Source organism: Sus scrofa, chromosome 13 (assembly GCF_054392235.1).
Source record: "Sus scrofa isolate SSC_HxYL_T2T_F1_AM1 chromosome 13, Sscrofa_HxYL_maternal_Yorkshire_Landrace_v2.0, whole genome shotgun sequence".
NCBI lineage: Eukaryota > Metazoa > Chordata > Mammalia > Artiodactyla > Suidae > Sus > Sus scrofa.
The window spans coordinates 84,370,980-84,383,462 of NC_139395.1; the positions used below are offsets into that span (position 1 = coordinate 84,370,980).

The following is a 12,483-nucleotide window of genomic DNA, read 5'->3' on the forward strand; positions in this document are numbered from 1 at the left end:
CCAGGCTAACAACTCATTCCCTTCTGAGAGAGAGGCAAGAAAATGCAGTACTAACCTCTGAGCTGACTTGGTATCCTCTGCTTTGAAGCTATAAAATAGGGTTTTCTTGTGGTAAAGGTGAAAAATAGGTCCTACTTCACTGCTGCCCTCCTCCTTTTCTGGAGCAATGGTGAAACCTAGCAGGGGTATGCTCTCCATGGCTGCTGTGTCCTGCAGAGGGAAACTGATGTTAAACAATGCACTATATCCAGCCAACACTGCTGCATTCACTGATGCTGCCAATTTTTTTTGGGGGGGGTCTTTTTAGGGCTGTGCCTGAGACATATGGAAGTTCCCAGGCTAGGGGTCAAATTGGAGCCATAAAGCCACTGTCCTATTCCACAACCACAGGAGTTGCATCTGCAGCTTACACTGCAACTTTCGGCAATGCTGATGGGTCCTTAACTCACTGAATGAGGCCAGGGATTGAACCCACATCCTCATGGATACTAGTCAGGTTCTTAACCCGCTGACCCACAATGGGAACTCCCTGAGGCTGCCAATGTAAAATGTGTGATGAGCCCTTCCGTATGGGGCACATTCTGACAACGGTGGAACAGCACCATCACAAGGAAGAAAAGAAACAACGTTTTTTGACAGCATTCATTTAGGGTCTGGGCTTTTTCACTTTCACATTATCTTGTTTAATCTTCACAACAATCATAGAAGGTGTCACCCCAATATAAGAAGAAAATGAGGCTCAAAGAAGGTAAACAACTCCCCCAAATCACAAAGCGTGTCAGGGGCAGAGCCAGCATTTGGACTCAGAACCATCTTCTGATCTCACATTTTTCCCCGCTCAACTTCCACTGACTCAGTCAGTGACTCAGGCTTCTGGTGTTACTCCTGTAAACATACTCAGCATTCGTTCCCCATGCGCCTCTCTGTGGGCCACTCAGAGTGCCCATGCTATAACGTTGCTAACAATTTGGTGAGATGTCCCCAGAGAACACAGATGGATCTTAAAACCATAGTGCTTAGTGAAAAAAGAAAGGGCTTCTTATATAAAGATAAAAATATATTTTTTTGAGTTCTCCTGTGGAGCAGTAGGTTAAGAATCCGGCATTATCACTATAGCAGCTTGAGTTGTTGCTATGGCTCGGGTTCGATCCATGGCCCAGGGAACTCCCACACGCTTTGGGTGTGGCCAAAAAAAGACACAGAATTTATTTTTTAAGATATAGAAATTTTTATTCACATATTTACTTAAATGCAAATTCATAAAAAATATAACTTTATGAAATCACACATAGGGAGTTGCCATTGTGGCTCAGTGGTAACAAACCTGACTAGTATTCATGAGGACGTGAGTTCAATCCCTGGCCTTGTTCAATGGGTTAAGGATCCAGTGTTGCCATGAGCTGTGGTGTAGGTTGCAGATATGGCATGGATCCCACATTGCTGTGGCTGTGGTGTAGGCCGGCAGCTGCAGCTCCGACTTGACCCCTGGCACGGGAACTTCCATGTGCTACGGGTGTGGCCCTTAAAAAAAAAAAAATTGAGAGTTCCTGTCCTGGCTCAGTGGAAATGAATCTGACTAGCATCCATAAGGACACAGGTTCAATCCCTGGCCTTGCTCAGTGGCTTAAGGATCTGGCATTGCCGTGAGCTGTGGTGTGGGCTGGTGGACAGCTCCAATTCTACCCCTAGCCTGTGAACCTCCATACGTTGCAGGTGCAGCCCTAAAATGACAAAAGAAAAAAAAAAGAAAAAAGAAAAAAAATCACACCTAAACAGAGTTAGTAAGCATATTAGTATGATTGTGGGAGGAGGAGAAAGGGAAGTAGAGTTTGTGTATAAAAGAGAATCAATTTTCAAAGACTGCTAAATCAGAAAGAGAATTTGACAAAATTCAACATCCATTCATAATAATAACTCAGAAAACAAGGGATAGAAAGGAGCTTCCTTAATCTGGAAGAGGGCATCAATGAAGTCCCTACCATTAAATCATACTTAATAGCAAAATACTGAATCTGTTTCCCCTAAGACTGAAATAAAGCAAGAGGGTGCTCACCCTTATCCATTAAATTCCACATTTAATAATAAGTCAGCCACTGCATTAAGGCAAGAAATTCATTATTATTTTTTGGTCTTTTTGTCTTTTCTAGGGCTGCGCCTGTGGCATGTGGAGGTTCCCAGGCTAGAGGTCTAATCAGAGCTATAGCCAACGGCCTGTGCCAGAGCCACAGCAATGTGGGATCCGAGCCGCGTCTGCGACCTACACCACAGCTCATGGCAATGCCGGATCCTTAACCCACTGAGTGAGGCCAGGGATCGAACCGGCAACCTCGTGGTTCCTAGTCGGATTCGTTAACCACTGAGCCACGATGGGAACTCCAAAGGAATTTTAAAATTTATTAAATTTTCATTTTATTTTTAATTTTTGGCTACACTCATGGCATGCGGAAGTTCTTGGGCCAGGAATTGAAACCACATCAAGCAGTGACCCAAGCCACTGTAGTAACAATGCTGGATCCTTAACTCACTGAACCACAAGGGAACTCCCTCAATTGTTTTTTTTTTTTGTTTGTTTGTTTTGTCTGCTTAATTTCATAGCTGCACCTGTGGCAAATGAAAGTTCCTGGGCTAGGGGTCAAATCACAGATACAGCTGCTGACCTATGCCACCGTCACAGCAATACTAGATCCAAGCTGCATCTGTGACCTACATCACAGCCTGCAGCAATGCTGGATACTTAACCCCATTAGGTGAGGCCAGGGATCAAACCCACATCCTCACAGACACTATGCTGCATTCTTAACCTGCTGAGCCAAAAAGGGAATTTCCTCAATAGTTTTTTTTTTTAATTTATATATATTTATTTACCAGCAGCAAACAACCAGAAACTAAATGGATTTCATTCAAATTGCATCCAGGGAGTTCCTGTCATGGCTCAGCAGAAACGAATCTGACTAGTATCCATGAGGATGCAGGTTCAATCCCTGGCCTTGCTTAGTGGGTTAAGGATCCTAAATTGCCATAAGCTGTGATGTAGGTCAATGGCTACAGCTCCGATTTGAACCCTAGCCTGGGAACATCCATATGCCACGGGTGCAGCCCTTAAAAAAAAACACCATCATTTGGGGTCGGTGCTGCAGCCAAGGCTGCTATACAGATTTAAACCCTCACAGTTCTTCACATTTTTCCAGCAACAGCAGAAAATGAACACAGCTCGCAAATTAAAGAAGTTGGCAAAAGTGAAAACAGTGAGACGGGATTAAGATGGTGTAATAGAAGGACAGGAGCTCAACTTCTCTCCTAAAAACAACAAAATTTACAACCAGAATGCTGAGCAACCTTCAACCAAATGGACTGGAAACTTCCAAAAAGATATCATACTCCAGAAGACAAACAGGAGGCCACATCAAGAGGTAGGGGGGCAACTATGTGATATAAGCAACCTTATACCTACTGGGTGGGAAGCCACAAAGACTGGAAAGTCAACTGGTTCACAGAGACTCACCTACAGGAGTGAGAATTCTGAGCCCCACATCAAACCCCTACAAGTGAGGATCTGACACTGGGAGAAAGAGCTCCCAGAGCATCTGGCATTGAAGGCCAGTGGGGCTTGTGCATAGGAGCTCCATGGAACTGGGGGAAATGGAGAACCCATTCTTGAAAGGCACACACAGACTTTCATGTGCACTGGATCCCAGGGCAAAGCAAAGTCTCCATAGGAATCTGGGTCAAACCTGACTGCAGTTCTTGGAGGACCTCCTGGGAAAACAGGGGTGAATGTGGCTTGTTGTGGGGAAAGGACATTGGAAGCAAAGCTCTTGGGAATATTCATTAGCGTGCCTTACTCTGGAGGTGGCCATTTTGGGAAAATGTGGCCCTAGCCATCAATGCTGAGAAGCCCCAGGCCAAACAACAATCCAGGTAGGATCACAGGCCCACCCATCAGTGAACAGGCTGCCTAAAGACCCCCCCAGACACACAGCCATCTCTAATCTCACCCAGAGACAAAGTCCCACTCACCAGAGAGATAGGAATCAGCTCCACCTACCAGTAGGCAGGCATCAGTCCCTCCCATCAGGAAGCCTACAGCAAGCCCCCATACCAACTTCAGCCACAAGGAAGGCAGACACAAGAAGTAAGAGAGGCTACAACTCTATTATCTGTAAAAAGGTCACCACACCAAAAACCCATAAAAACAAGAAGACAGAGAACTATAACTCAGATGAGGGAGAAAGAAAAACCCTAGAAAATCAGCTAAGTGATGAGGAGATTCTCAGCCTCCAGGAAAAAGAATTTAGACTGTTGATGCTGAAGATGATGCAAGACATAGGAATTAAACTGGAGGCAAAGATGGATAACCTACAGGAAACACTGAGCAAAGAGATACAAAATATAAAACTTAATCAAGAAGAGATGCAATATACAATAACTGAAACAAAAAATTCATTATAAGCAGCTATCAGAATACAGGAGGCAGAAGAACAAATAAGTGAGATAGAGAACAGATTAGTGGAAATCACGGATGCGGAACAGAAAAGAGAAAAAAGATTGCAAACGAATGAAGAGAGAGAGTCTCAGAGAACTCTGGGACAACGTTAAACACACCAACATCCATATTATGGGGATGCCAGCAGGAAAAGAGAGAGAGAAGGGGACAGAAAAAAATATTCCAAGAGTTAATAGCTGAAAACGTCCCTAACATGGGAAAGGAATCACTCAATCAAATCCAGGAAGCACAACGAGTACCATATAAAATAAACCCAAAGAGGAACACCCTGAGACACATATTAATCAAACTGACCAAAAATAAAGACAAAGAGAAAATACTGGAAGCATCTGGGGAAAAGAAACAAATAACATACAAGGGAACCCCAATAAGGTTATTGGCAGATATTTCAGCAGAAACTCTGCAGCCCAAAAGGGACTGGCATGATGCACTTAAGGTGATGAAACGAAAAAACCTCCAACCAAGATTACTCCACCCAGCAAGGCTCTCATTCAGATTTGAAGGAGAAGTCAAAATTTTCACAAATAAGCAAAAGCTAAGAGAATTCAGCACCACTAAACCAGGTTTACAACGAATATTAAAGGAACTTCTCTAGGCAGAAAAGAAAAGGCCGCAACCAGAAACAAAAATACCACAAATGGCATGGCTTACCAGTAAAGGTATATATACAGTAAAGATACAAAATCATCCATGCACAATTATGCCACCAAAATCAGAAATCATGAGGAGAGGAGGGTACAAATGCAGGACACTGGAGATGCACTTGCAATTAAGAGACCAACAACTTAAAACAATCTCGTGTATATATAGACTCCTATATCAAAATTTCAGGGTAACTGCAAACCAAAAATCCACAATTGACACACAAACAAATACGAAAAAGCAACTCAAATACAACACTAAAGATAGTCATCAAACCATAAGAAGAGAGAACAAGTGAAGAAGGGAAGAAAAAAGAGCAACAAAACCAAATCCAAAGCAATTAATAAAATGGCAAGAAGAATATACATATCACTAATTACTTTTAATGTAAATGGACTCAACGCTCCAACCAAAGTCATAGACTGGCTGAATGGATACAAAAACAAGACCCATATATATGCTGTCTTCAAGAGACCCACTTCACTTCTAGGGACACATACAAATTGAAAGTGAGAGGATGGAAGAAAATATGCCATGCAAACAGGAATCAAAAGAAATCTGGAGTAGCAATACTCATATGAGACAAAATAGACTTTAAAATGAAGAATATTTTAAGGGACAAGGAAGGTCACTACCTAATGATCAAAGGATCAATCCAAGAAGAAGATAGAACAATTTTAAATATCTACACACCCAACATAGGTTCACCACAATATATAAGGCAACTGCTGACAACCTTAAAAGGAGAAATCAACAATAACACAATAATAGTGGGGGACTTTAACCCCCGCTTACAGCAATGGACAGACCAACCAGAGAGAAAATCAATAAGGAAACACAGGCCCTGAATGATACATTAAACCATATGGACTTAATAGATATTTATAGGACATTCTGTCCAAAAGCAACAGAATACACATTCTTCTCAAGTGCATATGGAACATTCTCTAAGACTGACCACATCCTGGGCTACAAATAAAGCCTTGGTAACTTTTAAAAAATTGAAATGATATCAACCATCTTTTCCGACCAAAATGCTATATGACCGAAAATCAACAACAACCAAAAAACTGCAAAGAAACACAAACATGTGGAAACTAAACAACATGCTACTAAACAACCAATGGATCACTGAAGAAATCAAAGGAAATTAAAAAATACGTAGAAGCAAATGACAACAAAGATACAACACTCCAAAACCTATGGGATGCATCAAAAGCAGTTCTAAGAGGAAAGTTTATAGCAATACAAGTCCACCTCAGGAAACAATAAAAAGCTCAAATAAACAAGCTAACTTTACATCGAAAGCAGCTAGAGAGAGAAGAACAGACAAGACCTAAAGTTAGTAGAAGGAAAGAAATCATAAAGATCAGAGCAGAAATCAATGAAATAGAAACAAAGAAAACCATAGAAAAGATAAATGAAACGAAAAGCTGGTTCTTTGAAAAGATCAACAAAATTGATAAACTCTTAGCCAGACTTATGAAGCAAAAAAGAGAGAGGACTCAAATCAATAAAATTAGAAATGAAAAAGGAGAAGTAACAATGGACATCACAGAAATACAAAGGATCCTAAGAGACTACTGTATGCAACTATACGCCAATAAAATGGGAAACCTAGAAGAAATGGACAAATTCTTAGAAAAATACAATCTTCCAAGACAAAACCAAAATGAAATAGAAAAGATGAATCGACAATCATAAGAAATGAAATTGAAACTGTGATTTAAAAACTTCCAACAAACAAAAGTCCAGGACCAGATAACTTCACAGGCGAATTCTATCAAACCTTTAGAGAAGAGCTAATACCTATCCTTCTGAAACTATTTCAAAAAATTACAGAGGAAGGGATACTCCCAAATTCATTTTATGAAGCCACAATCACCCTGGTGCCAAAACCAGACAAAGACACCACCAAAAAAGAAAACTACAGGCCAATTTCACTGATGAAGATAGATGCAAAAATCCTCAACTAAATACTAGCAAACCGCATCCCACAATACATTAAAAGGATTGTACGTCATGATCAAGTGGGATTTATCCCAGGGATGCAAGGGTTCTTCAATATCTGAAAATCCATCAGTGTGATAAACCACATTAACAAATGGAAGAATAAAAACCGTATGATCCTCTCTATAGATGCAGAAAAAGCTTTTGACAAAATCCAATACCCATTTCTGATAAAAACCCTTCAGAAAGTGGGCATAGAGGGAAACTACCTCAACATCACAAAGGCCATATATGACAAACCCACAGCGAACATCATTCTCCATGGTGAAAAGATGAAAGAATTCCTGCTGAGATCAGCAACAAGACAAGGATGTCCGTTCTCGCCACTACTCTTCAACATAGTTTTGGAAGTCCTAGTCATAGCAATCAGAGAAGTAAAAGAGATAAAAGGAATCCAAATTGGAAAGGAAGAAGTAAAACTATCACTATGTGCAGATGACATGATACTATACCTAGAGAATCCTAAAGACTCTACCAGAAAACTGTTAGAGCTCATCCACGAATTTGGCAAAGTCACAGGATACAAAATTCATTCACAGAAATCGACAGCATTTCTGTATACTAACAAGGAAAGATCAGAAAGAGAAATTAGGGAAGCAATCCTGTTTACCATCACATTCAAGAGAATAAAATATCTAGGAGTAAACCTACCAAAAGAGACAAAAACCTGCACCTGAAAACTATAAGACACTGATGAAAGAAATCAAAGATGACACAAATAGATGGAAAGACATACCATGCTCTTGGATTGGAAGAGTTAATATTATCAAAATGACTATACTACCTAAGGCAATGTACAGATTCAAAGCAATCCCTATCAAATTACCAAGGACATTTTTCGCAGAACTCAAAACAAAATATTTTAAAGTTTGTTTGGAAGCACAAAAGACAGAATAGCCAAAGACATCCTGAAAAAGAAAAATGGAGCTGGAGGAATCAGGCTCCCGGACTTCAGACTATGCTACAAAGCAACAGTCATCAAAACTGTATGGTACTGGCACAAAGACAGAAATACAGATCAGTGGAACAGGATAGAAAGCCCAGAATTAAACCCACACATGTATAGCCAACTAATCTATGACAAAGGAGGCAAGAATATCCAATGGAGAAAAGACAGCCTGTGCCAGGAAAACGAGACAGCTGCATGTAAAAGAATGAAATTAGAACACTCTCTAACACCATACACAAAAATAAACTCCAAATGGATTAAAGACCTAGATAGAAGACCAGACACCATCAAACTCTTAGAGGAAAACATAGGCCAAACACTCTGTGACATAAATGACAACATCTTCTCAGATCCACCTCTTAGAGTAATGACAGTTAAAAAAAAATAAACATATGGGACCTAATCAAACTTAAAAGTTTCTGCACAGCAAAGGAAACCCTAAACAAAATGAAAAGACAACCCACAGAATTGGAGAAAATCTTTGGAAGTGAATCACCTTATAAGGGATTAATCTCCAAAATTTATAAACACCTCCTATGCTCAATACAAAAAAAAACCCAAACAACCCCATCAAAAAATGGGCAGAAGATCTAAACAGATGATTCTCCAAAGAAGACATATGGATGGCCAAAAAAAGACACATGAAAAGATGTTCAACACCACTCATTATTAGAGAAATACAAGTCAAAACTACTATGAGGTACCACCTTACACCAGCCAGATTGGCCATCATCAAAAAGTCTACAAACAATAAGTGCTGGCGAGAGTGTGAAGGAAAATAGTTAGTCCCAATAACTATCACACTGTTAGTGGGACTGTAAATTGGTGCAACCACTGTGGAAAACAGTATGGAGATGCCTCAGAAAACTCAAAATAGAACTACCGTTTGATCCAGCAATGCCACTCCTGGGCATCTATGCAGAGAAAACCATGACTTGAAAAGATACATGTCCTCCAATATTCATTGCAGCACTATTTTCAATAGCCAAGACACAAAAACAACCTAAATGTCCATCAACAGTGGAGTGGATCAAGAAGATGTGGTACAGGAGTTCCCATTGTGGCTCAGTGGTTGGCAAATCCAACTAGGAACCATGAGGTTGTGGGTTTGATCCCTGGCCTTGCTCAGTGGGTTAAAGATCCGGCGTTGCTGTGAGCTGTGGTGTAGGCTGCAGACACAGCTTGGATCCCGTGTTGCTGTGGCTCTGGTGTAGGCCAGTGGCTACAGCTCTGATTAGACACCTAGCCTGGGAACCTCCATATGCTGGGAGCGGCCCAAGGAACGGCAGAAAGACAAAAAAAAAAAAAAAAAAAAAAGAAAATGTGGTGCATATACACAATGGAATATTACTCAGTCATTAAAAGGAACAAAATACAAAATACTGGCATTTTTAGCAATATGGATGGACCTAGAAATTATCATGCTAAGTGAAGTCAGTCAGACAATGAGACACCAACATCAAATGCTTCCACTGACATGTGGAATCTGAATAAAGGAAACAATGAACTTCTTTGCAGAACAGGAACTGACTCACAGACTTTGAAAAACTTATGGTTTCCAAAGGAGACAGTTTGGGGGTTGGGGGGATGTACTGGGGTATGGGATGGAAATGATATAAAATTGGATTGTGATAATCATTGTACAACTATAAATGTAATAAATTCACTGAGTAATAAAAAAAACAGTATAAAAAAACTAGAAAACCTCCCCCCACAAAAAACCCCCACCAAATGTTGCTGGAGCAACAGGATATATACATGGAAAAAATGAGCCTTGATTCCTATCTCATGCAATACACAAAAATTAATTTAGATAGATCTAAATGTAAAAGCTAAAACAGTATAGTTCCCAGGAGAAAATACAAGGGGACTTACATTAGACAAAAGTTTCTTAGGATGTGAAAGCAATAGCCAAAAAAGAAAACATTGATAAATTGACTTCATTAAAGTTGAAAGCTTCTGTCCATCAACAGATTCATTCATTCATTAAAAATATGAACAGGGAAGCCACAGACTGAGAAAAAGATGTTCTTAAAACATTTATCTGATAAAAGACTGGTATCCAAAGTAAAAAGTACTCGAGGAGACAGGATTAAGATGGTGGAGAATAAGGACTGGCACTCACCATCTCTCATGAAAACAACAAAATTACAACCAACTGCTGAACAACCTTCAACAAAATAGACTGTAAACTACCAAAAAAGATTTTCTACTCCAAAATCAAAGAGGAGGTCATATCAAAATGGTATGAGGGGCAATTACACAATATAAGCAACCCCATACCCACCAGGTGGGTGGCCTGCAGACTGGAAAGTAACTATATCACAGGGGCGCCACCTTGGTAGTGACAGTTCCAAGCCCTACTTCAGGGTCCCACAGCTGGGGATCTGGCACTGGGAGATCCCCAGAAGGATAAGAACCAGCTCCACGTTCCAGTGGGCAGACACCAGTCCTTCCTATCAGGAAACCTGCAGAAAGTCCCTGTACCTACTTCAGCCATAAGGGGCAGACACCAGAAGCAAGAGAGGCTACAACCGTATTGTCTGCAAAAAGGAGACCACACTAAAAAATCTATATAAAATGAAAAGGCAGAGAATAATGACTCAGATAAAGGAACAAGAAGAAAATCCCAGAAAAACAGATAAGTGATTAGGAGATTACCAACCTCCATGAAAAAGACTTTAGACTAATGGTAGGAAAGATGACTCAAGATATTGGAAATAACCTCAAGGCAAAGATTTGACAAATTATAAAAAACACTGAACAAGAAAATAAGAATATTTAAAGATTAAGCAAGCAGAGATACAAAATACAATAATGGAAATAAAAATTCACTAGAAGGAACCAATAACAGAATATAGGAGGCAGAAGAACAAGTAAGTGAGGTAGAAGACAGACTGGTGGAAATCACTGATGTGGAACAGAAAAAAGAAAAATGATGGAAAAGAAATGAAGACAGTCTAAGAGAACTCTGGGACAACGTTAAACGCACCAATATCTATATTATAGGGGTGCCAGAAGGAGAAGATACAGAGAAAGTCAGAGAAAATATTTGAAGAGATAATAGCCAAAAACTTACCTAACATGGGAGAGGAATCACTCACTCAAATCCAGGAAGCACAATGAGTACCATATAAATAAACCCAAGGAGGAACACCCCAAGACACATATTAATCAAACTGACCAAAATTAAAGACAAAGTACTGAAAGCAGCTAAGGAAATGAAACAACATACAAGGGAACCCTGATAAGGTTATCAGCAGATTTTTCAGCATAAACTCTGCAGGCCAGAAGGCAGTGGCATGATATACTTAACATGATGAAAGGAAAAAACCTCCAACTAAGATTACTCTACCCAGCAAGGCTCTCATTCAGATTTGAAGGAGAAATCAAAAGCTTTACAGACAAGCAAAAGCTAAGAGAATTCAGCACCACTAAACCAGCTTTACAACAAATACTAAAGGAACTTTTCTAGGCATAAAAGAAAATGCCACAATAAGAAACAAAAATATTACAAAAGACAAGGCTCACCGGTAAAGGCATACATGTAGGAGTTCCTGTTGTGGTGCAGCAGAAATGAATCCAACTAGCATCCATGAGGATGAAGATTCGATCCCTGGCCTTGCTCAGTGGATTGAGGATCCGGCATTGCTGTGAGCTGTGGTGTAGGTCACAGGTGTGGCTTGGATCCTGCATTGCTGTGGCTATGGCTGGCAGTTGTAGCTCCAATTCCATCCCTAGCCTGGGAACCTCCATATGCTGAGGTGAAGCCCTAAAAAAAAGAGAGAGAGAGAGAGAGAGAGAGACAAACAAAATAGCCTTGATATATATAAACTCCTATATCAAAACTTCATGGTAACTGCAAACCAAAAATCTACAATAGAGACACACACAAATAAGAAAAAGCAATTCAAACACAACACCAAAGAATCATCAAACCTTAAGAGAAGAGAACACGAGAAGGGAAGAAAAAAGACCAACAAAAATGAATCCAAAACAATTAACAAAATGGCAATAAGAACATACACTGGCACTGCATGCAGAGATGCTGCTGATTACAGTGGGAACTCCTGGTAATTTCTTATAAATGAAAGATAGACCTTTCTGTGATATGGAAAGTCCACTGCTAGGTATTTAATCCACAGTGAAATAAAACCCTATTTTCACACAAAAATCTGTATGCAAAAGTTCAAATTGGCTTTTTTCATAATCAGATCAAATTGTAAACAACTCAAATGTTCTTCTGATGAATGGATAAACAAACTGATATATTCACAAAATGGAATATTACTCAGCCATAAAAGGAATGATCAGCAACAATACGAATGAATCACAAAAACATCATGCTGAGTGGGAGAAGTCACATAAGATTCCATTT

General features: G+C 40.0%; 1 protein-coding gene across 1 annotated transcript in view; it reads right to left on the reverse strand.

The window, feature by feature from the left end:
• Positions 1 to 12,483, reverse strand: part of FGD5 (FYVE, RhoGEF and PH domain containing 5) — a 129,393-nt gene that overhangs the window by 2,164 nt on the left and 114,746 nt on the right. The window contains exon 20 of the mRNA XM_005669809.4: positions 56 to 210. Coding sequence (XP_005669866.3) covers positions 56 to 210 — 155 coding nt within the window. The remainder of the gene's footprint in view (positions 1 to 55; positions 211 to 12,483) is intronic.